Source organism: Lissotriton helveticus, chromosome 2_1 (genome assembly GCF_964261635.1).
Source record: "Lissotriton helveticus chromosome 2_1, aLisHel1.1, whole genome shotgun sequence".
NCBI lineage: Eukaryota > Metazoa > Chordata > Amphibia > Caudata > Salamandridae > Lissotriton > Lissotriton helveticus.
The window spans coordinates 2,013,549,044-2,013,573,106 of record NC_136059.1 but is presented as its reverse complement, the minus strand read 5'-3'; the positions used below and the strand labels follow the sequence as shown (position 1 = coordinate 2,013,573,106).

The 24,063-nt window shown below is 43.4% G+C and overlaps 1 protein-coding gene across 1 annotated transcript in view; it reads left to right on the top strand.

The window, feature by feature from the left end:
• Nucleotides 1-24,063, top strand: part of CTSO (cathepsin O) — a 103,377-nt gene that overhangs the window by 62,154 nt on the left and 17,160 nt on the right. Inside the window, exon 5 of the mRNA XM_078676980.1 lies at nucleotides 12,715-12,836. Within this exon, the coding sequence (XP_078533106.1) occupies nucleotides 12,715-12,836 (122 nt within the window). The remainder of the gene's footprint in view (nucleotides 1-12,714; nucleotides 12,837-24,063) is intronic.

Genomic DNA, 24,063 nt, shown 5'->3' with positions numbered 1-24,063 from the left:
GCAAGGAGTGACTAGGTACCATTCCCTGTGCCCTAACACAGGTCAGCAGCCTCCCTGTAGTGAACATGCTTTGGCTTGCCCAATGGGGCTTGATCACAAGGTCTGGCCTTCGGCCAGAGCCTACATCCAGCTGCCTGCCTCCAGTCAAACCTCTCAACCTATGGCATTGTCATGTCAATGTCAGATATTCTTTTAGAGTGCACATCTCACCGGGTGGTCTCATGGCCCTTGCAACAAAGAAACAGCACTATGGACAGCAACAAGAAACCTAGAAGCAAGCTTATTGAGGGAAAAGCCAGGTTTTCAGCTTTCTGCGAAAACATCTATGGTCAACTGTGGACGAGAGGTGTAGTGGTAGTTTATTCCATAGCATGGGGGCAAGATAAGCGAATGAATGGCCACCATTAGGAGAGGTTCGAAAACGTGGCTGGACAAGGTATGATTTGGTTCCGGACCTTGGGGGTCTTCCTGGTATGTACCATTTAAGTTGTTTTGCAAGGTAGTTTGGGCCAGTTTCATACATTGTCTTGTGAGTGAAACTATTTTGAAATGGCCTCTTTGTCGTACCGGGAGCCAGTGAAGAGTGTTAAGGTTTGGGGCGGAGGGGGATCTAGGAGGGAGATTAAGAATAAGTCTGGCCGTGGTGTTTTAAAGAATCTAAAGCTTGGAAAGCAAGTCCTCATCAAGTGCCATGAACAGGGCGTTCCCATAATCAAGTTGGCTAATAACAAGGCCCTGCACCAAAGGTTTACTAGCTTCAATGGGTAGCCACTTAAAGATTTTACAGAGATTGTGCATGATCCCATAGCAGACACAAAGAACCTGGTTAACGTGGGTTTTCATGGACAGTGCACTGTCGAAGGTGATTCCCAGGTTACGTACTACTGCCTTAGGAGAGGGACATGTGCCTAATTCCAATGGCCACCAGTGTTGTGCCCAGAATTCCTCTGATCTACCAAACAAGATGATCTCAGTCTTGCTACCATTTAGATGTAACTTGTTTCCACTCATCCAGTTGTTTATTTGGATCATACAGCTCTTGAAACAAGATTGTGTGCTAAAGTAATCAGAACCAAAGGTGACCAGCAATTGGGTATCGTCGGCATATGACACAGTCTCAAAGCCATATGATCTGATGATACCGGCTAAAGGTGTTACATACAGATTAAACAACATGGGGCTGAGAATGGAGCCCTGTTGGACACCAACAGTGCCTGGACGAAGTCCACAAGGCTATTAAATCTACAAGAACGGTGGTAGAGCGATCCGCCAAATAGCTCTCAAACCAGTCTAAGACATTCCCTCTGATACCCACCTCCCACAGTCGATGTTTCAAAATACTGTGGGAGAGGGTATTGAATGCTGTAGACAAATCCAGGAGAATCAGAATTGCTGATTCTCCTTTATCCAAGGTGAGCCTGATGTTATAGTTAATCTCAACAACTGCGGCCCTCGTGCTATGGGCGGCCCGGAAACCCGATTGTGAGGCATTCAGAAGACCACGGTTCTCAAGATGGGCAGTGAGACGTGTATTTACTAGATGCTCCAATACCTTCCCAAAGTAGGGTAGCTGTGAAATGGGACGGTAATTAACAGGTAAATTAGGGTCAGCCGAAGGTTTTTTAAGAATAGGCTTGACTTGGCCATGTTTCCACCGAGTTAGAACTTTGGCTTGCTCTAGTGACATGTTAAAAATAACAGTTAATAATTTGGCAAATAGGGGCATAATCTTAGTGCCAGATCGGGGAGGAAAAGGGTCTACTGGAGAACCTGATTTGATCTTGGATAGGCCTTCTAATACTTCAGTGACAGTTATGGGTTAAAATTCCGTTAGCAGGGGGACATCATTTATTTCCAACAGTGAGGGTGTCATAGACTTATTACTAATTCGGTGATGGTAATCAGTGTCAAGATGAGGAAAAGATGAGTAAATAGTTTTAATTTTATTATCAAAAAAGGAAGATACAGAATCTACCCACTGTTGAGTGGGGAGAAAAGAGCCTGCCGACCAGAGGGGATGTGAACTCTTTCGATATTTGTAGAGTTCCTTGCTATAGTGTGCTGCATTATTTATTCGCTGAGTTAAATAGGTCTTTTTTTGCTAATTTGATGTTTTTTATATAGTTAAGATGAAACTGTCTGTAGTTCCTGTGATCTTCGTCCGTTTTAGTTTTCCTCCAATGAAGTTCCGCTGTTCTACTTATTTGTTTATCAATTTTTAGTGCAGTCGTAAACCAAGGTGAAGCTTTACATATTTACGTTAACCTTGGTTACAGGGATGACCGTGTCTAATGCGGAAATAATAGAGGTTTCTAAAATAATTGTAGCCCGTTCCACAGTATCGGAATGGCATATCTGCTGTGGCTTAAAGTGGTCTGAGAAGGCACAGTGGGTATTGGATGCAGGCCAGGTACCCAACTCACTGCCATCACCTCTACTGCACACAACCTTGCCTTACCGAGTAATGGTAGGCTACAGCCCCTGTCCTCTGCCTGGATTTCTGAGCTTATCTGTAAACTTTCGAAAGATGCAAAAGAAATTGGATGTTTCAAAACTGAAGCACTTTTTTATTGAAGACATGGTTGTTTGTGCTCACCTAAAGTATAGATGAGGTGGAGGTAGGTCACTTAAAAAAAATGGTTACTGAACATCAATAAACAATAGCCCTTTAGTCTACCTTTTGCTGAGGAGGACGGAAAGCTCAGCAAGTAGGGTGTTAGGTAGTCATGGATAGGTGTGCGCAGTCCTGGCTCCCCGCCCACCCTTATTGTATATTGGGTGTGTACTATCCTTGGTCCTCAGAAACCTCCAAAGCAAACAACGTATTAAGAGGTGCATGTCCTGCTTATTATGCAAAAACAGAAAGCTTCCTCATGCTCCCTCAAATTACAGGTCTTGTAGGACTTCCTATGCAGCATTTCCAGGAGTTACAGCAAGTAGAGTGACAAGTCACTCAATTCTCCAGTTTGTGCATGATGCCTCATCACCAAAAAGTAATAGCATACTCTTTAAAAGACTACAGTGGCACATTATTATTTATGTTCTCAAATGTCAATAATACATGTATTGTAACGTTTTCGTATATACTTCAGCAATATAATTCTGGATCTTCCATCTGTCTCAGGTTTTTTTTGTGCCTGAAATAATACAAAAATGATTCATGGAACACCTTTCCTACCAACATGGCTATGTGTGGAGAGGGCCTTCAGTTCGTAATCTTCGTTCCATCACATTCTTTTCACTACTGCTAAGGAAGTCCATGTTTTACTGTTGGAAATGCGCAATCAATCTACATGCACACTCTAAACAGCCACCCACAAAGGTTCCTCTGGCCTGTAGTCCCTCTATTGAGTAAGAGTATGCAATTTCTTATAAATGTGCTGTCAGTCCAAGACCAGGGAATATTCATGTTCTTTGTGGGTGTCTGTAACATCCTATATTTGGGGGAAAGCAATATTTCAATTTTGGGAATAGTTTACTAGAGAGACATGAAAAATTAAACTGGAGTTGGCAAAGTCCGTTTCCTGTACTCTGTGTTGATATCTTCCATGGAAAATGGTTTTAACACTGGGTGGTGCCATTTATGTAAATCCTCAAAATAAGAAGACTATTGGAGGCATCACTAACCCTCTTTGCAGTAGTCTGTGGTGACATGCATTTTATCAACTGCATAACGTGTGTGTGCCATCTGATTTTTGCAGGTTTTGCATTTCAAATGTCGGAGAATTTCATTGAACCTTCACATTTCTTGTCTAATTAACTTTTTATTGATCTTGGCAGGCATTGTGCGTTGATCATTCAGTAACTCATTTATTCTGGCAGAGAGAGTGGAACTGGGGTGGAGGTTATGTTGAAATTAATACCCACGTTCACACAAAAAACTACCAGAAGGTGCACACACAGAGCCTCTATTAGCAACCTCAGGGCTAGATAATCCATGAAGTTGTACAATCTGCTGGAAGATTTGCTTGCATATATCGAGTTGAAATCTGCATTTACAAAAATGCTATCGTATTCTTCATTCTTGGGCACAAACTTTTTAATGTCTAAAGATAAATTTGCAATTAGCACCAAAAAAAGAAACTAGTGCAGGTGAAATTACTGACTTTGCTTGCATGGAGGGAGGACGGTGGCAGAGTCTCCCCGACCCGCTTTACACCATTTTGCTGATCGTGAGTGCATGAGTGCGCACTGCTCTTAAAACTGCCTGATACCTCTGAGCTGTGTACATTTTAAACTTGCTTGCTCTTTGAAATTTTATCGTTTTTAATTTCATTTACCTTTGTTGCTGATTTAATCAGGGGGCACTAGGGGTCCATTGGAGCTTCCCAGTAGTGAGAGGGGCTGTGCTCGACCTTCCACCTGCCCGCCCCGGTCCGACTCGGCAACCAGTGCCGTTGAGCGGAGGGCGGGACAGGAAGAGCCAGTCACCCCACCCCAGCCTCACGCGCGTTTAGCGCTCTAGTTGTGCAGCAGGCAGGGCTATTAAGGCGGCGAGGAGCTGCGGGCAAATCGCGGTATGGAGGACGGTGGCAGAGTCTCCCTGACCCGCTTTACACCATTTTGCTGATCGTGAGTGCATGGGTGCGCACTGCTCTTAAAACTGCCTGATACCTCTGAGCTGTGTAAATTTTAAACTTGCTTGCTCTTTGAAATTTTATCGTTTTTAATTTCATTTACCTTTGTTGCTGATTTAATCAGGGGGCACTAGGGGTCCATTGGAGCTTCCCAGTAGTGAGAGGGGCTGTGCTCGACCTTCCACCTGTCCGCCCCGGTCCGACTCGGCAACCAGTGCCGTTGAGCGGAGGGCGGGACAGGAAGAGCCAGTCACCCCACCCCAGCCTCACGCGCGGTTAGCGCTCTAGTTGTGCAGCAGGCAGGGCTATTAAGCCCTCTCGTCGCCCCGAGCGCGCAGCGGTTGCGCGCAGGGGAGCGCCTTAGACGCGCCTGAGACGAGCCAGAGAGGAGCCCGTCTGCGCCCATCCGCGACTGGACGGGGCCAGGGGCCATGAACCCTACATCTCCTGCGCAATGTTTGAATACTCTCGGGAGGATTAGCTATTCAACCCAAGAACTACGCAATTTACAATTAATCTCCCCCTTGAGCTGTGTGGATGACTCATGGCCTCTCCCGGACGGCCCGTTCTCTTGCAGGATTTGTAAATATCAATCCATCCCCAGTAAAGAGCGCTCGGATAAGAGACTGCCGGAGAATCTTAAGACTTCCTCTCTCACAGGCAACAGCATTCTTTGTAATGTTAGGTCATTATCCAAGCACTACTCTGAGGTTTGGGATCTAATCCATTCTACTCTCCCAGATTTTTGTTTCTGTACTGAGACATGGTTAAAACCGCATTTGGTCCCAGCTATTACGCTGGGGATCCCATTGGGATACAAAATAATTAGGCTTTATCGCCCTGTGAAAATTGGTGGGGGGGTGGCCATTGTCTATAAGGACACTTTCACGATCACCATCTTGGACCAAAGCTGTACCAGCGACATTGAAATTTTGGTTTTAAAAATAAGCAACCACATGGGGAGCAGCTGGAAGGGGGCATTGGTGTTTCGTCCCCCATGGCCCTGTACGGCTGCCTCCACGATCTTAATGGAGACTTTGGCACCCCACATCTGTATGGGGACCAACTTCTTACTCCTTGGAGATTTTAACATTCATAGCGAACTCTTGGATAATGTAGAAGCTCAAACTTTACTAACAGATTTAGCTACTTTGGGTCTGAAGCAGTGTAATAATGGCCCCACCCATCAGACCGGACACACCCTAGACTTAATTCTGTCGAACTCCCACATGCTGACCTGTTTCCCCCCCAAACAGGTAGAATGGACGGATCATTTTGTGATAGAATTCATCTTACCCACCCTGATAGAGGAACGCCCTCAACCTGCCCTTTTACCACTCTGGCGCAGACAATGGTATAAAGTGTCTTCAGAAGTCTTTAAAGACACTTTTGAATCCCCGGGCATTCTCTCCTCTGATACTTCTGACATTGTTCTTTCCAAACTCAACACAGCCCTAGACACTGCAGTGAATTCTATCGCCCCTTTAAGAGCCTGCAATCAGCGGTCTAATCACCGCCAGGAATTGTGGTATTCGGATCAGCTGCGATCTGAAAAGAAAGTATGTAGGAAGTTGGAGAAGACCTGGAGAAACTCCCACACTATAGAAGATAAAACCTATTATCACTCTGCCTTGAGAATTTATCATAAAAATATTAGAGCAGCACGGAAGAATCACATTATCTCTCAATTGGCTGAGGCAGGTAAGGACCCGAAAGTATTATACCAGGTTCTTCAAACGTTTACCAAACCCATAGCTTGTGAAAGTCCTGAGACCGTATCTCAACAACTTTGTGATGATACTGCCAGATACTTTCAGAATAAAATTGAGTCCATCTATGAAAAAATCGCTCAATCAAGACTTGTAGCTGACACCAGTGACCCTCTTCAGGGCTTACAACAGGGGATTGCAGACATTAGTCCCATAAAAATGTCCTCTATACCTGAGATTACATTGGATAATGTTAATAAACTGATTGGCACAGTTAAATCAGGATGTCCGGCGGATCTTGTCCCTGCTCGAGTGATGCATCTAATAGGAGACACACTCAGCCCGACCTTTCAGACACTGATTAATCTTTCTTTATCTGAAGGTTCAGTTCCATCACAGTGGAAGAGCGCCCTAGTAAAGCCCATCAGGAAAAATACATCAATCCCTTGGTCCGACATGTCTAATCTGAGGCCTATCTCTCTCCTGCCTTACTTTAGTAAAATAATGGAGAAACATGTTAATTACCATCTTTCGAGTTTCATTGAGCGGGTCGGATGCCTGGACCACTCTCAATCTGGGTTCAGGCCGAAATATAGTACCGAAACCGCCCTGCTATCTGTCACGGATAACATACGTGTGTCCTTAGACAGAGGTCTGTCTGTGGTGTTGGTGCTGCTGGATTTATCAGCAGCATTCGACACCATATCCCATGCCATCCTTTTAAAAAGGCTGGAAGAGATTGGACTAGAAAAATCTGCTCTGGCGTGGTTTGCCAGCTTCCTTACAGATCGTACTCAGCGGGTGAATATGGGGACATTTAGCTCTGCCTCATCTAAAATCACCAAAGGAGTCCCGCAGGGCTCCTGTCTCAGCCCTACGCTGTTTAATGTTTATGTTGCCCCCCTAGCTGGAATCATGAGATCCTATGGGTTTGTACCCATATCTTACGCTGACGATACCCAGCTGTTGTTCACCTTTAAAACCTTTACTCCTGCGGTAAGGCAAGCTTTCTCGAACGGCATGACGGCGGTCTCCAGCTGGATGGCTAACAACTTCCTCCAATGTAATGTGGGAAAGTCCGAAGTCATGCTGTTCGGGGAAGCTAAAACTCTGTGGACTCCAGACTGGTGGCCTGCCAGCCTAGGAGTGGCCCCCCTTCCCAAACAGGTGGTAAAAAATCTAGGGGTTCGTCTCGACCAAGACCTCACACTTCAACATCATACCAACATCATTGTGGGGTCTTGTTTTCATGTCATCAGTCTTCTTCGGAAGGTGTTCCCCCTCCTACCTGATAGCTCTAGGAAGACTCTGGTTCAGGCTCTCGTGCTGAGTCGCCTGGACTATTGTAATGGTCTTCTATTGGCGGCTAATGAGGGCATTTTGAACAAACTTCAGGTAGTGCAGAAAACTGCCGCACGACTGGTGGTCAACGCCCCTCCTAGAACTCCGTCCTGGCCCCTTCTTGACCAGTTACATTGGTTACCAATTCGAAAACGTATCGAATTTAAGATCTGCTGTGTGGTGCATAAAAGCTTGCATAACCTGGGACCACTCTATCCGGTCGATAGATTTGTCCCCCATCGCCCCATATGCAACCTCCGTTCCAGTAACCAGTTGTTACTACAGGTTCCCCGAGTCCGGAAAGCCAGACAAGGAGGACGAGCCCTCTCTGTCATGGGCCCTCTGCTGTGGAACAGCCTCCCTTTCTCCCTTAGGCAATGCACCAGCCATTCCATTTTCAGGAAAAGTTTAAAAACAGTGCTGTTTCAGTAATAATGTCTCTCCTCATTGCACTTGCCCTGTACAGCTTTGCGCAGAGATACACCTTCGGGTGTGATTCCGGCGCATTACAAACCTATAAATAAATAAATAAATAAATATATATCGAGTTGAAATCTGCATTTACAAAAATGCTATCGTATTCTTCATACTTGGGCACAAACTTTTTAATGTCTAAAGATAAATTTGCAATTAGCACCAAAAAAAGAAACTAGTGCAGGTGAAATTACTGACTTTGCTAATTACAGGAATCTGTAGGGTTCTTTAGCCTATTACCACTATGAGAATGTGATTGAACTCTAAAAGGAAATGCACCTCTCCAAGAAAGTGACCTCGGCAGCTAATGTTGGGATCGAGAAGGGAGAACATTGTGAAGTTGAATACAACAGGGTAGTATTTATCAGTATCTGTATGGCTTCAGTACATGAGTGCTCCAATTGCCCTATTATAGTAATATGCTTCTACCACAATAGGGCTGCTTGTTTAAGATGCAGCAAAATCACTGTTAAAACTTCTCTAAGTTCCAGAAAGATTAGTTTGCTTGTAACTTTGAAAACATGCCGCCTTTTTCAGTTAATTAAAGGTTAGCGCAATACTATGAGCAATCTAGATAATATGCTGAAAGTGTGCATCCTAAAAAAAAAGCCAAACTTATTTTACACTTGTTGGTTTTGATCAGTCCAAAATAGGATTTAACTTTTTTTTTTTTTTAATCCATTGATCCCCTTTGGTTGACACAGTAAATCAAGGAATATCCATGGTTGAAAAGTTACACTGAGATATTTCAATGCAGACAAACTGTTCTCATTCAGCACTGGCCAGACATGCTCAGTTTGTTTGTTACTTTGAATGAGAGTGCCTCAGAATGTCTTCTATAGGAATAATAAAAAAGCCTGTCATTGTACTTCCAGAACACTCTCTAATAAAATTGAAAACTGCCCGCGGACTGTATAGAATATGCAGCATCAATCGTTACTGGTAAACACCAAGTGAGAAATTGGGTTGTTGGTTGACAGGGCTGTGAAACTCGTCAAGCAACAACCAAAATCCCTTGCAGGGTGAGCCACTGAAAGTCACTAAATAAATCGGTGCTTAACCCTGGGTACCTTGGCACACAAGCAGTCCAGCTTAGATTAGAGGCAATGTGTAAAGTATTTATGTATCACACAAACAGTAATAAAGTAAAAGCACAACACACGAAAAAATCCCAAACCAATTTCGAAAAATATATTATATTTTAATAAATTATTTGACAACAAAACGACACAAATCCAATGAGTAAAACTGGGGATATTGATTTTAAAGTATTAGGTGAAAATACCACCAAAATGCACAGAGCGCCAACAAGGGCTATCTGGTTGTGCTGGACAGGGAGAAAGTCAACCAGTCAGGCCGACTGTGATGAAGCGCGGGCTGGCTATTAGGGCCAGACTTAACCTGCTGAGTATTAGTAGCTTAATCCGGGTTGCGTCGACTTCGACGATCCTGTCTGATGCGGGATGCAGCCGAAGCGATTTGCCGTTTTTGAAGCAATGTGTAGCTGTCTATTCTTGTAGTGGCAGCGATGCACTGGTCCTAATCCACGCAGCAGCGATGATTCAGCTCCAGTGATTGCAGGGATTGCGACACAGAGTTCTTAGCATTGTCATCGAGGCTGCAGTCGATGGAGAAGCGAAGCCTTTGTGCCTGGTAGAGCCTCATGCAGTGGTGGTTCCAGGGTGATGTTTGGGGTCAATTCACGCAACGAAGGCGATGCACTGTTCCTGAAACACTAAATAATCTGATGCAATGGTTCAAAATAGGACACATGGGTTGGGTGAAGCAAGCACCTTATGCTCACTTCCAAGGGTCCACGACTGGGGTGGCACCACTTGGCAGGGCAGACTCACAGAAGGCAGTGTCTATGTGCAGATCAGGAGAGTTGGAAGTCTTTTATGTCGCTGAAAATTCATTTCAGGAGACCAGCGAACTAGACTGTTATATTCACAGTGTACACCTTGTTGCCACTTGTTTTCATTTACATGTCATTCTAGTTCTATTAGAACTCTGCCTCAGAATGCAACCTCCCAGGCAGTCAGTTGCACTGTTTCTCTGGAGGGCTGAGGTCTTTGTTGCTGTGCTGCGACCTTCATATTAAAATAATTTTAATTTAATTTAGTCTACTGAAAATCTTGTATAGACCTTGGAGTTACTCTGGGTTCTGGTAGTTAAGTGATGCAGGTCCAGTCCTTTTCACTCAGACCAGCTGTAGGCACACAGGACTGAGAGAAAAAATGACAACTTTGTAAAAGTGCCATTTTCAAAATTGTCATAAGTTCGACTTTGCCATTAAAGAGGATTTATCATTACAATTCCATAGGTACTAAACTTGACAGTTCCACCTCCTCCCAATTAGGAATTGTAGAGTATTAGATGCAATAAGTCATCCCCAATGCTATCCTATGGAAGGGGTAGGCCTCAGTAGTGAAAAATGAAGTTGTGGGTTTTTTACCAACAGGACATGTAGTACTTGAAAGCACATGTCCTACATTTTAATTACGAAGCACCCTGCCCTATGGGCTACCTAGGACCTACCTTAGGGTGACTTATATGTAATAAAAAAGGAGTTTAAGGCTTAGAAAGGGTTTTTAAATCTCAAGTCAACATGGCAGTGTGTCACTGTCTTTAGTCTGCACTGGCAGGCCTGAGACAAATTTCAGAGGGCTACTTAAGTGGGTGCACAACAAGTGCTGCAGGCCCACCAGAATAATATCATTTACTTAATGTGGGTATATGTTATACACCACTCTATGAAGGACTTACAAGTGAATTAAATATGACAATTGGGTATATCATGTCAGTGCCCTCTCTTGAATGCTCAGGAATTCTGATTGTTTTACCAATTATTGTCGAGCATAAGCCTGTTGAAGATCGATATTTATGGCAAGGTATCCTTTTTACTTTGACATGCATCCATAATCTTCTAACTTAGTGACATGTCCTCAGATTTTACTTATGATAGAATCCAGGAAGACACATGTCCTGCTGAAGAGGGGAGTCTGAAGGGTTTTGGGGCTGCGAGTTTGCTCTGGGTGAAAATGCAGAAGAATGTTATGAGGGCGCTAAAATAAGATGCTGGGGAAGAGGAGGAGAAGAGCAGGTATGACTGGCTTGGGGATTATTGTATTTGCTGGAGCACTAGAATCTAATTGTGCCATCCCGGCTTTAATAAAGTAATTCTGTTATCTAAAGTAGCCCTAAGCACTTGGGTTTCGAAGCTTAAAATTGAAAGATCCCTGCAAAAAAGACCTTACCTACGTCTACAATTCTGATAAGGCCATGGTCAAAATAGCCAAATGTCCAGCTCTTCTCACCATGCCTGGCAAGCTACTAATTGGTGTGTTTGTCTTATTGTTTTGGGTGTACCTGTGATTGAGCTCTACAGGGACAGCTCCAATTGCACTCTGAGAACCTTAAAGTTAATTTGCTTTTAACATGATCCTCAACCTAGAAAGCGCCAGGTGGTCATAAGATGGATAGTCAGTGTCTACAATGTCCTATTCAGTGGTCACCATATAGACCAAGTGAAGATTTGCTCTTAGTATGAAACCATAGAGATAGCCTTTACACTACCACAGACTGATAAATGTAGATGCCTACTATGATTTATAATATTGCATGCCTTCACAATGAGGCTGAAGTAAAAGTTCACAGTTCAACTTTTTCTCAACAAAGATTGTTCCTTTTGAGTTTGTTTGAAGACTTGAGAGGGCATTGGTGTGCAAAAGCCTTGCTTGCAGTCACAGGTAAATGGCTTTTTCTATCCTCTCCAAAGTTTTATGCATGTCAGATGTTTTAGTACCCTCAAGATGGGCCTCTGTGAGCTCTGTCTGCGGGTGTCCTGCTTTTGAGGGTACTCACTTACAAGTTCTATCTAGAATTCCTCTTTCCTCATTATGCGGTCTCAGATTCTGTATGCCTGCTTGAATTCTTCACAGTGAATATCACTGTCCTCCCACATTACATCATGTTATGTTTTCTTAGAATCTGAACTTTCAAAAGAAACTAAATTTAAGCTCCCTCAGTTTAGCATGTTCTAGATCAATTCTGCACTTGATGCCGCCACAGTCTAGGGTGAGAGTATTTTCTGAGAGCATGTCAGGGTAGCGCTGTTTGTCTGCTTTGCACTGAAAGTAAAAAGGACATCTGGGAGGCAAGAGGGGAAATTAAAGCAAGGAAGGTGGTGGAGGCAGGCTGAGGATGCCTTGTAAGGTATTTATTTTTCACATTTGGGTCAGGGAGGAGAGGCCATGATATGTAAGGCCTCTTATTACTCCACTGCCCCTGTGTAGCAGTTGAAAGCAGAGGTAGATGATTTTGAGGATTGTACATAACATAAATATATAGATGAGTAAAACGAAAATCACTGGACTTTTCACTCTTGTCTATTGCCACTCCTAATTCCATGGTGAAAAGCATCCCTGTGTTTCACTGCTACCTGTCTGTATTTCTATATGTTGTTTTATAAGCCAGCTTATAGTTGTTTACTATAGGAAAACAATGTTCTTGGATCAATTACTTATGTGTGCTTTGCTGAGATTTTGTTCAAATACGTAATGCTAATGTGACTACTGGAGTTGTTAAAAGTAAGTTTATCCCTTATTTTGCAGACAGAGCTGAAATTGGTGAGAAACTCCGAATACAAATATAAAGCACAGACTGGAATATGCCATTATTTCCCCCAATCACTTTTTGGAGTATCAGTCAAAGGTTTTGAAGCCTATAATTTGAGGTAACTAATCATTTTTTTTATTATTTGAGGTGGCTGGAAAGGGGGTAAAACACTTCTTAAAGTAACAGTAAAGATTAATCTTTTCAAAGACGATCAATAGATAGTTGGCCTAAAATTAATCTCACGTCATTTTAAACAGCTGCTAATAATGTTAGCAGCGAAGTTTGGAAAACGTTTTGTTAGAAAGACCATGCTACATTTTCCAGTGAATCTTTTCTGAGAAGGCTTGAGGTCCCAATGTGGGATTGTTAGCCTCTCATAGTTTTCCCTAGGATTCGGGAAACTTGCATTGTCGGAGTTTAAAGAAATTGAAGAGATTCACCCCTGCCTATTCAGATATGATAGTAACAGGGAATATGTACGATGTGCAACATCTGAAAGGTAAGTAGAAATTTCACAGCTATGTTGTTTGTGGCCAGTTTACAACACCGTCATTTGGTCTCATTATACTTAGGAGGCTGTTTCTTCAAGTAGGAAATCAGTCTGACACTAATTTATAAGTTAAGTCCTCTGTTAGAAATGGGCAATGGCTTGCACCGTGTTCAAGGAGGGATTCTTCCGTTTAGTTAGGGTATCAGGATCATGCAGCTAAGATAACCTTTGCTCACCCCCTTGGTAGCTGAGCACGAGCAGTCTGGCTTATCTCTAAGTCATTGTGTGAAGCATTTGTACATAAACATACAGTAACACAGTTAAGACACTACAAATGGGCACCACACCAGTTTATAACCATAACCAATCTTTATCTGAACCAAAGAATACCAAAATGACAAACATCTAACATAGATTAAACAAAACCATTTAAAATAGGGTCCAAGGGATATATATTTTAAAGACCCACACCTGATTTTATCCCCAGCACCAACTGAATGTATAACACACGAAACACAGGGGGTCTAACAGCCAAATTGAGAGGCTACACTGTCGATACTGAGTCAACAAGATCTCAAAATATCTTTATCGCACACACATAACGTATTAATAAGGATAAAGAAGAAAAAAAGGCTAACACTACATGCATAGAGGAGACCGGTACATCATTGATTATTCGTAAAATGGCTGATTAATCCACAACAGATTGTAAAGGGTTTCCATCAAATTAGACTCAATGATCAGTCCTATCATTTGGCCAAACCCATGTGCAAATGAGGCTGGTCCCCTGATCAGTGGGACACTCAGATCCGCACCTTATTGTTGTATCAGGATTTGATCCACCAAATACACAAACCGTCCATGATGACTCAGTCATCATGGACGGTTTGTGTATTTGGTGTATTTGAGTCTTAATCCTGATGCGTCGATCTTTTTTCTACCACAGCGATGTATTCGCTTTTCAAACGCATGGCAAGCTTGCAGTGTTGCAAAAATGTGCTAACAACCTTTACGGACTCATAATTGCAATTGCCACCACTTGGTAGGTCAGATCTCCTTGCAGAGGAGTTCAGGCACTACAGGTGAAGTCTTTGATTGCCCGAGACTTCTTAACTGGAGGCAAGCACACACAAGCCCTTGGAGAATCTTCTCAAGCTGGATACCCGAGCAAAGGTCCTGTCCTTAGTCTCTCCAAGACAGAAGCAGCAACTGCAGGCCAGCCCCGCAAAGCAAATACAGCAACGTGGCAGTACTCCTCCTGACAGCTCTCCAGTTCTTCCTCTCGGCAGTCTCCTCCTCCTTTTAGAAGTGTTCTAAAAGTCTTGGGTGACATCCCAATACTTATACCGCTTTTGGCTTTTGGAGCAGCCATACTTCAAAGGACAGTCTTTTGTAGTGCACATATCCTGCCTTCCCTTGTCTTGGCTCCAGGCACACTACATGGGATGTGGAGACAGCATTGTGAGGGGGCATGCACATCCCTATTCAGGTGTCATTGACAACTCCTCCCACCACTCTAGCTTAAGAAAGCCCAAGAGCCTAGTGATGTGCATTAAGGACATGCACAACACACCTCAGCTCCCTTTATGTGGCTGTCTAGAGTGAACGGACAAACAACCCAGCTGTCAGTCTAAACAGCTATTGATTCCACAGGCAGGCAGATGCACTGGATGGTAAAGGAAGAAAATGCCCACTTTCTAAAAGTGACATTTTCAAACACACAATTTAAAAACCTCCTACATTAAAATGTGTTTTTAAATTCTGAGCTCAGGGAGCCCAAACTCCAAATATCTAGCGCTGCCCATTTGAATGTTATTCTTTTAAGATATTACAAGGCAGCTACAGTGATAACCTATGGGAGAGCTAGTCCTTTTATTTAATAATAGTGCAAAACGAAATTGGCAGTATTTCACTATCAGGACATGTAAAGCACACCAGCACATGTCCTACCTTTCACATACACTGCACCCTGCCCATAGGGCTATCTAGGACCTACCTTAGGGAGTGCCTTACATGTAATAAAAGAGAAGGTTTGGGCCTGGCAAGTAGGTGCACTTGCCAGGTGTACATGGCAGTTTACAACTGCACTTGAAGACACTGCAATGATAGGCCCGAGGCATTTTTACAGGGCGACTCATGTGGTGGCACAACCAGTGCTGCGGGCCCACTTGTAGCATTTGATTTACAGGCCCTGTGCGCACACACGGCACTTTACTTGGGACTTACCAGTAAATCAAATAGGGATAACCAATTGAAATTGTATGTTATATACAGGGAGCACTTGCACTTTAGTGCTGAGCAGCTGTGGGAAAGTGCCCAGAGTCCACAAACCAGCAATAACTAAGTCCAGCTTAAGTAAAAAATACAGGCAGTAGAAGCAACCTCTATAGGTAGAATTCCCATCAGATCATTACCTTGTTGCAGGTATACTGCTCAGGAACAGAATTATGCTTGGGACCATGGAACATAAGCATATAAGGACTGAGTAACCATACTCCATCAGCCTCTATGGGCCCAAATCCGGCAACTCCTAGTGCGTCACTTACCCTCCTAACCGTTCCGGAAAGACAAGTGATTTGGCACTCCAGAACATGACACTTCCAACCCTCTTGGGATCGGGGTAGAAGGTCGCTCCCTTTCGTTCGGACTCCTACTGGTCCACACTAAATAGAAAAGAGACATGAGGAAAGCTTATAATGTTTATTTAAACTATTGTGCTTTAATGTGCATTAGTTGTGTCACAGCCAGCCAACAAATACAGGTCATTAATGTCATTTGCATAGCTATTTAACCGTATGAAATAAAGAGTCCTGTCATATTATGACAGATTTGCCTAAACCCTCCCTCAATACGAAAGCTAAATGATTATAGATTATAGATCTCTGGGCTTCACAGCCAACACCATATCTTAGCATTTATAGATAGTTGTTCTACATCCCAGCTGACACAGCTCTCTTGTCTCGGGATTGTTGCGCTGTCTGCGCTCTGTGCGTGTTTTGAACAACATGTCCCAGGTCGTATGACAAAACATGTATTTTCAAAAACAGCTGCTGGGTGTCTCTTTTATGTCTAGGTGCTAGTGTCCAACCACATAGAATAACAAAACCCAGTGGTGTTTGATCTTGACTAGGCTGTGCAGATTAAATCCCAGAAAATATGTGCTAACTATATGTGAAATTACAGTGTGACACAAAAACGAAGTGTGCTTTGGTAACGTGTACTAACCAAAAGTGGCTCTACATTGTGCATAGCTAGGCTAACATAGGGAAAATGACAATGTCCATTTAGGAAGCATGCGACAATTTCAGCTCACCATCTCAAACCTATAAACTAAAGCTTTTTACTGCTAACCTTCATCAGTTTTAGCCCTTCTTAAAAGCGAATCAGTTATTCATTGTAGGCAGAGGAACTGGCTAAACACTAAATTGAAAACTGGACATGAGCATTTTTCACAGAAGGATCCAACCCAAAATGGTCCTTTCTTTAATTTATTAGGAAATCATGTATGTGGCAGAAGCATCCATGTTCTGGGTTAGAGCTTAAAACAGCAAAGCATTAGATTTTCTGATTTTCTGAAGGGCAGACTCCACCAGAAAGGCTAGCTTCCTATTGGTTGATTTTCCTCTCTCCTTCGGCTCTCAGTGGAACTCTGTTTGCCGACAATGGCTTTGATAGCTTTATGAGACACCACCTCTATTGGGTGAAGGGTTCTGCCAATCATATGCAACCCTCCTCCCAAAAGTAATATCATTCAAAATATTCTAAATTAAGGCATTTCTGCGAAGACTGATAAATACACACTATCAAGGTAAATATCCACAATGCCACTGGCTCCAGGCTTCTATTTTAGGTCTCACCTACAGACAGTTTTTAGCTGTCAGTTATCAAATAGACCTATTGGGTATAAAACCAAAATGTACAGTTGTCTTTGGACATGCCCTTCCTTACCATTAGTCGCCTTTCTTGAGTCTCTCTTTTGCTTGTTTCTTATTCAGTGGTAGCCTTTCTTTTCTTATGTTTATCCCTCCACTGAAGGACAGCTTCTTTAGCATTAATTTGATTGGATGACTTGTACCCTTCCACTGCTCACATTCAGGGAAGTGCTGTTGTTCTTTCTCTTTTAGCACTCCATCGAATACCCCACTCAAAGGTACATCTCGCCCAAGTCCCATACATTAGACCCACAAAAAATAAATGATCCGCGCAACTCCTTAGCTTCGCATAATAAAGACTCAACCCTAAAGGACATGCTTACAGAAGCCTCGACTAAGAAAGTGGAGGGTATCAGGCACCCGGGAGGAGAGAGTGGAGAAAGCCAAAAACCCTTGCCACACAAGCTTCCACAGAGCGCAGCCTAGGCCATTCCTCATGGACTTTAATGTATCAAGCTCAGAGGGGAGTTAGCGGCACTAAGAATGTATGTAAAGATCTCATGTAAGTCAGATGAGACATAGGAGAACTGGAGAAAAGAGTCTTTAAGCTTCAAGACGCAGGTGTTGTTTATTATTACATTAATAATTATGTAGGTTTATCTGATTTAGACATTAATTGGGTTGGAAAGAGAGGGTGAAAATGGCATTAGTTGCTGCCTGCAGTTGAAAGCATTGCGGTTTGCCCAACATCTAGGCCTTAGGATTGTGCACTGTGGTGGCAGTGACCTAGGCCCATACAGGGATAGGGCTGGATATTCTAATAAAGGATTCCTTTGGTAAGTTAATGTCACTTTTCCCACATACTGCTTAGGTGTTGTCCAACATTTGCCAAAGTCAAAAGTGGCACTGGTCAACCCAATTTTGTCCACAAATAAAGAAAACCAGAACACACATCAATACAGCGGTTTATGCATTTCTCCGAGACTACAACATGGGCTGTGTATAACAACTCCCTCTTCGACATGGACGGAATATATCAAAAAGACTAAGTCTATTTCACAGACACCGTCAACAGGGTGTTCCTCAAAAACTGAAGACTGCATCCTGTTCTATATGTATTTATCACCTACACAACATAAACACAAAGGCTCTTTTCAGAGCCAAAGCCCTTTTCCCAAACAGTTTTTTTTTTTTTTCTTCAAATCCTTTTTTTTAATTTCCATTTGGATCTGCAAATCAGCGTTGGATGCTCAGCCAATAAGGGGGATGCCAGCAATGTTGCAGGCGAATCCTTTCCTAACCAAAAGCACACATTCACATATAAAACAGCTACATATTTAATACAAACATGTCCTTCACAATTTATACAACTGTATCACTGCCGGTGTGTGAGTAGCTGTGTGGGTGTGAGGGGCTATAAGGGTGTGTGAGTAGGGTGTGTTAAAGGCTGTGTAGGTGTATAACTGGGTGTGAGAGTGACTATGAGTGAGTAGCTGAGTGGTGCCTGTGTTAGTGTTTTAATGGTTTTGTGGGGGTGTGCATGCAGTTTTTTTGTTTGGTCTGTGAGTGGGTGTTTGAGTAGGTGTATGAGTGCATCTGAGTGGCTGTGTGGGTCTGTGAGTGTGTGTGTGAGATGTTTTGTGAGTCTGTGATTGGGTGTTTGAGTGAATCTGATTATGTGTATGCATGTGAGTGGGTGTGTGGGTGGCTGTATTGGTCTATGAGGGTGTGTGTGAATGGTTTTGTGGGTCCGTGAGAGGGTGTGTGAGTGGTTGTGTGGATGTGAGTGGCTATGTGATTGGTTGTGTGCATCTTTGAGTATGTGTGAATGGTTGTGTGGGTCCGTGCATGGGTGTTTGTGTGGGTGTGTGAGTAAGTTAGGGTGTGTAAGAGTGCATGTATGAGTGGCTGTATGGGCCTGCAAGTGCCTGTGTATGCCTGTGAGTGGGAGTGAGAAGTTTTGTGGGTGAGTTGGTGTATGGGTATGTGAGTGGTTTTATGGGTCTGTGATCAGGTGTTCAAGTGGCTGTGGGTCGATTAGTGGGTGTATGAGTGGTTTTGTGGCTGTGTAACTGACTCGGTGTGAGTGGGTGTATGGATGTGGGAGTGGTTATATGGATGTGGGTGTCCAAGTGGTTGTGTGAGTGTATGTGCGAGTATCTATGTGGGTTTGTGAGAGGTTGTGGGAGTGGTTTTGTGTGTCTGAGTGGGTGCGTGAGTAGTTGTGGGTGTATGAGTTAGTTGTTTTGTGGGTGTATGAGTGACTATGGATGTGTGAATGGCTGTGGGTCTGAGTTTGTGTGCGAGTGGTTTGTGGGCGTGTGAGCGACTGTATGGAAGTGTGAGTGGTTGTGTGGCTGTGTGATTGGCAGTGGGAATCTGTTAGTAGCTATGCATGTCTGTGAGAGTAGGTGTGTATGTGGTTGTGCCACTGTGTGGGTATGAGTGGTTTTGTGGGTGTGTACGTTAGTGTGGGAGTGACTGAATGGGTGTAAGAATGTGTGGGTGGGTATATATGGGTGTGAGTGGATGTAAGGATTTGTGAGTGGTTTTGTGAGTCTTTCATTGGGTGTGTGAGTTGCTGTATGGGTGTGTGAGACATGTGCATGGATGGAACAAGTACAAGTAAAGAAAAAATCTCGGATTTGACGGCGCGACTGTGGCGTTTGGAGAAACTCAAATGCAGTGAATTGTCTAAGTGGTGGGAGTCAAAGAGATACTTGGAGGTGAAGCGGCTACCCCGTGGGCTTCGCATTATGGTGGCTCCCACCTACGAAGACCCAAACCCAAATATGTTCTCCGAATGGGCGGGGAATAACCAGGCGTCGTCCTGCAGGATGTTGGCGATCCTGGTGAAATATGCGGATATGGACGGGGAAAAGATCATGGAGGAAATTGTCCAGATTATGGAAGTGTTGGCGAAAGAAAGTGATCAGGAACCCAAAGAGAAGTTTTTAAATGAAATGAAAGAACGCCTCAAAAAATTGGAGAAAACGATTAGAGAAAGAAAAGCACAAACATTTATGAGAGACAAGAACGATTATGAACGTTGACAGATCTATACCTTTGCGGAAAAATTTGATAATTTGCGGAGACAACACACGAACCCCAAAGGCCAAATGAGATCAAGAGGTCAGTCCGACCTTAGTAGCATTCAGAGCTCAGAGGTTGACACAGATCTAGATGAGGCACAAAACCGCCAAGGTGCAGCAATGGCGCCTTGTGTCATAGAATAGTTTGTTTTTTTAGAGCAGGAGAGGCGATTCAATCTCCGGCCAAGACCCCAAGCAATCAATGTCGACACACAAAGAGGAAGAGGCAGAGACAACGGAGGCGGGAGGGGGCAAAGCAACGCCGGCGCAAAGAAGAAGAAATAGGAATGGACTCTACAATTGAAAATGAAGTTACTATAATTAATATGATCAAAATTGTACTATCAGAAACCGAACAAAAGACCCTTAAGCTAGGCCTATCATACTGCCTGCCGGCAGAATTCGACTATGTGAACACTAGAGTAGATGTTTTTAAATTTATAAGGAATTTGAAATTGAAAACATTTTGCTCTATATCCAGATCAAAGGACAATGGTGTCCAGGAACACAACAATGATGGTCGCTCAAGGAGGCAGTTTGTCCATAGGAGGGAAAATGCAAAAAACACAGTTGATGGACAGAATGTAGAACAATGTCATACATTCACCCCAGTACAAGGATCTGGGCCTAAATCCAAAGTTTTTTTGCACTCCACACCACCCTGGGTTAGACACTGGCTATATGCAAATCAGCACTGACCCTGTGCCTCATGGGAACAGTCCAGTCCGAACTACCAAGCCATGTCTTTCCCAGACCGGAATCAAGCATCCAAGGACCGGTTTCTGGCTATCAGCCTTCATTCAGCCTGGATAGCTTGACTCCAGTGGTGTGGAGAGCCTGGGACTCACGTCTGAGCATACCCAGCCCACTCGGGGTGAAAATGCTCAGACGTGAGTCCCAGGCTCTCCACACCACTGGAGTCAAGCTATCCAGGCTGAAGAAGGCTGATAGCCAGAAACCGGTCCTTGGATGCTTGATTCCGGTCTGGGAAAGACATGGCTTGGTAGTTCGGACTGAACTGTTCCCATGAGGCGCAGGGTCAGAGCTTATTTGCATATAGCCAGTGTCTAACCCAGGGTGGTGTGGAGTGCAAAAAAACGATGGATTTAGGCCCAGATCCTTGTACTGGGGTGAATGTATGACATTGTTCTACATTCTGTCCATCAACTGTGTTTTTTGCAATTTTCACCCCGAGTGGACTGGGTATGCTCAGACGTGAGTCCCAGGCTCTCCACACCACTGGAGTCAAGCTATCCAGGCTGATAGCCAGAAACCGGTCCTTGGATGCTTGATTCCGGTCTGGGAAAGACATGACTTGGTAGTTCGGACTGGACTGTTTCCATGAGGCACAGGGTCAGAGCTGATTTGCATATAGCCAGTGTCTAACCCAGGGTGGTGTGGAGTGCAAAAAAACGATGGATTTAGGCCCAGATCCTTGTACTGGGGTGAATGTATGACAGTGTTCTACATTCTGTCCATCAACTGTGTTTTTTGCAATTTTCACCCCGAGTGGGCTGGGTATGCTCAGACGTGAGTCCCAGGCTCTCGACACCACTGGAGTCAAGCTATCCAGGCTGAAGAAGGCTGATAGCCAGAAACCGGTCCTTGGGTGCTTGATTCCGGTCTGGGAAAGACATGGCTTGGTAGTTCGGACTGGACTGTTCCCATGAGGCACAGGGTCAGAGCTGATTTGCATATAGCCAGTGTCTAACCCAGGGTGGTGTGGAGTGCAAAAAAACGATGGATTTAGGCCCAGATCCTTGTACTGGGGTGAATGTATGACATTGTTCTACATTCTGTCCATCAACTGTGTTTTTTGCAGTTTGTCCATAGGAGACATGGATTTCCTATTGGATATAAGACCTATGGACAATAAAATGAGTTTACCAAGCCAAACTGTGGAGAATAGAACAGAGGTGAATCCACCAGTTATGAATGAAGATGCTCAAATAACTGCGAGTCAGGCGCTTAATGTTGCCATGGAACAACAAGTGGAGATAAGCAGTAGTGCACCTACATTTTTCAGACCAGCTTCCAGATACATACCAATGCCTGGGAGGGATGCTATTGATGTGTACAATGAGTTGGGGACAAATGATTTAAAAAACCTGGAAAAATGTACATGTGTAAAGCATAAAGTTTTGACCAAGCATGAAAAACAGTATTCTACCCTGGTTACTAAATTAGCATCTAATGATGGCTGTATTGTATGCAATGCGGACAAAGGGGGGGAATGTCGTGTTGTGGGACAAGGGCATTTATCTAACAGAGTCATATATACAACTGAACAACCTAAGTAACTATGCGAGGGTCACAGAAAAGGTCATTCACACGAGTTTTGGGTTGTTTAATGAACAACTAGAGGGATGGTATAATGAATGTTTGCTTACGCATGATAAGTTCCGATTCCTAAAAATTGATAATCCTGTAATGATTTCTACCGGTTTAAAAAACAACTACTTCCTTTTTAATGATGATCTGTTCCAGCAGACCTGTGGGACAGCGATGGGCATCTGCTTCGCCCCCAGCTATGCAAATTTGCATATGGGCTGGTGGGAGGAGCAGGTGGTCCGGGTGAAGTACCAGGCAGAATAAGAAAACAATGTACTACATTGGAGTCGCTTAATTGACAACCTTTTCATAGTATGGAAAGGAACAGAAGCTGCAGTGAAGGAGTTTATTAAAAAACTACACAACAGTGAGTTAAATCTAAAATTTACAAGCACAATAAGCAACATTGCTGTTAACTTTTTGGATTTAACAGTTTATGTAAAGACTCCTAGCTACATACTAAAGTGTACAGAAAACCAACCTCTAGCAACACAGTGCTTCATGCCACTAGCTTTCATCCACATAACCTTATAAAAAGCATTCCATATGGGGAATGTTTGAGGACAATCCATAACTATAGTGAAGAGAAAGTTCTCAACCAGGAACTAGAGTGCTTGAAAACCGTTTTTAAGCACGAGGCTACATGGAGGATAATGTACAAGCCGCGATCTTCAAGGCTAAGAAGAGAACTAGAGAAGATATCCTCTTTAATAAAAATCTAAGTAAGCCTAAGTCTAAAATCAGTTCAAATAATCAAGCCAGAATGATCAACACCTTCAACCGCCAACATGGGAAGGTGAGGAGCATTCTATCCAAACACTGGCACTTAATCCGCAATGATCCCGTGCTAGGTAGCATAGTAGCAAAAAAAACTGCCATAACATTTACGAGAGCACGCTCTTTTAAACAGATCCTAGTAGTGATATTATATATAAAAAAGAAACAACTAGGAAGCCATAAAACATCATGGTTGAAAAGAAAAGAAGGCTTCCTAAAATGCACCAAGTGCAAAGCATGTGGACATGGGAGAAACACCTCATCTTACTCTTTAGGTCTCTCTAAGCGAGAAAAAAAGATCAATGGGTATTACTCATGCACGACAGAATATGCTGTCTACGTTCTGGAATGCCCTTGTGGCATGAGGTACGTGGGCAACACTATCCATCCTGTGCACAAGAGGGTGCTACAGTATCTAAGAGCTATACGTAATGGGGATAGAACATATGCAGTGGCACGCCACTTTGAGTCACATCATGAGAAAAATGAGCAAGGTTTAATATACTTTGTGATTGACAGTATACCGCCCAATGTCCGAGGCGGAAATCGGGAAAAGAAACTCAGAAAATTAGAGTCAAACTATATACTGGCACTTAACACACGTACTCCAGTTGGTCTGAACATGGAAGAAGACCTGATTACACATTTGTAATTACGTGAGGGTATCTTGATGAAGTAAAAGTTGTATCAGGTTCAAAAAATGCAGCCTCCTTAAATCTGTTTGTTTTAACCATTTTGATTTGTTTATTATCACGTTTATTATTTACTTATTTTCGAGGGACT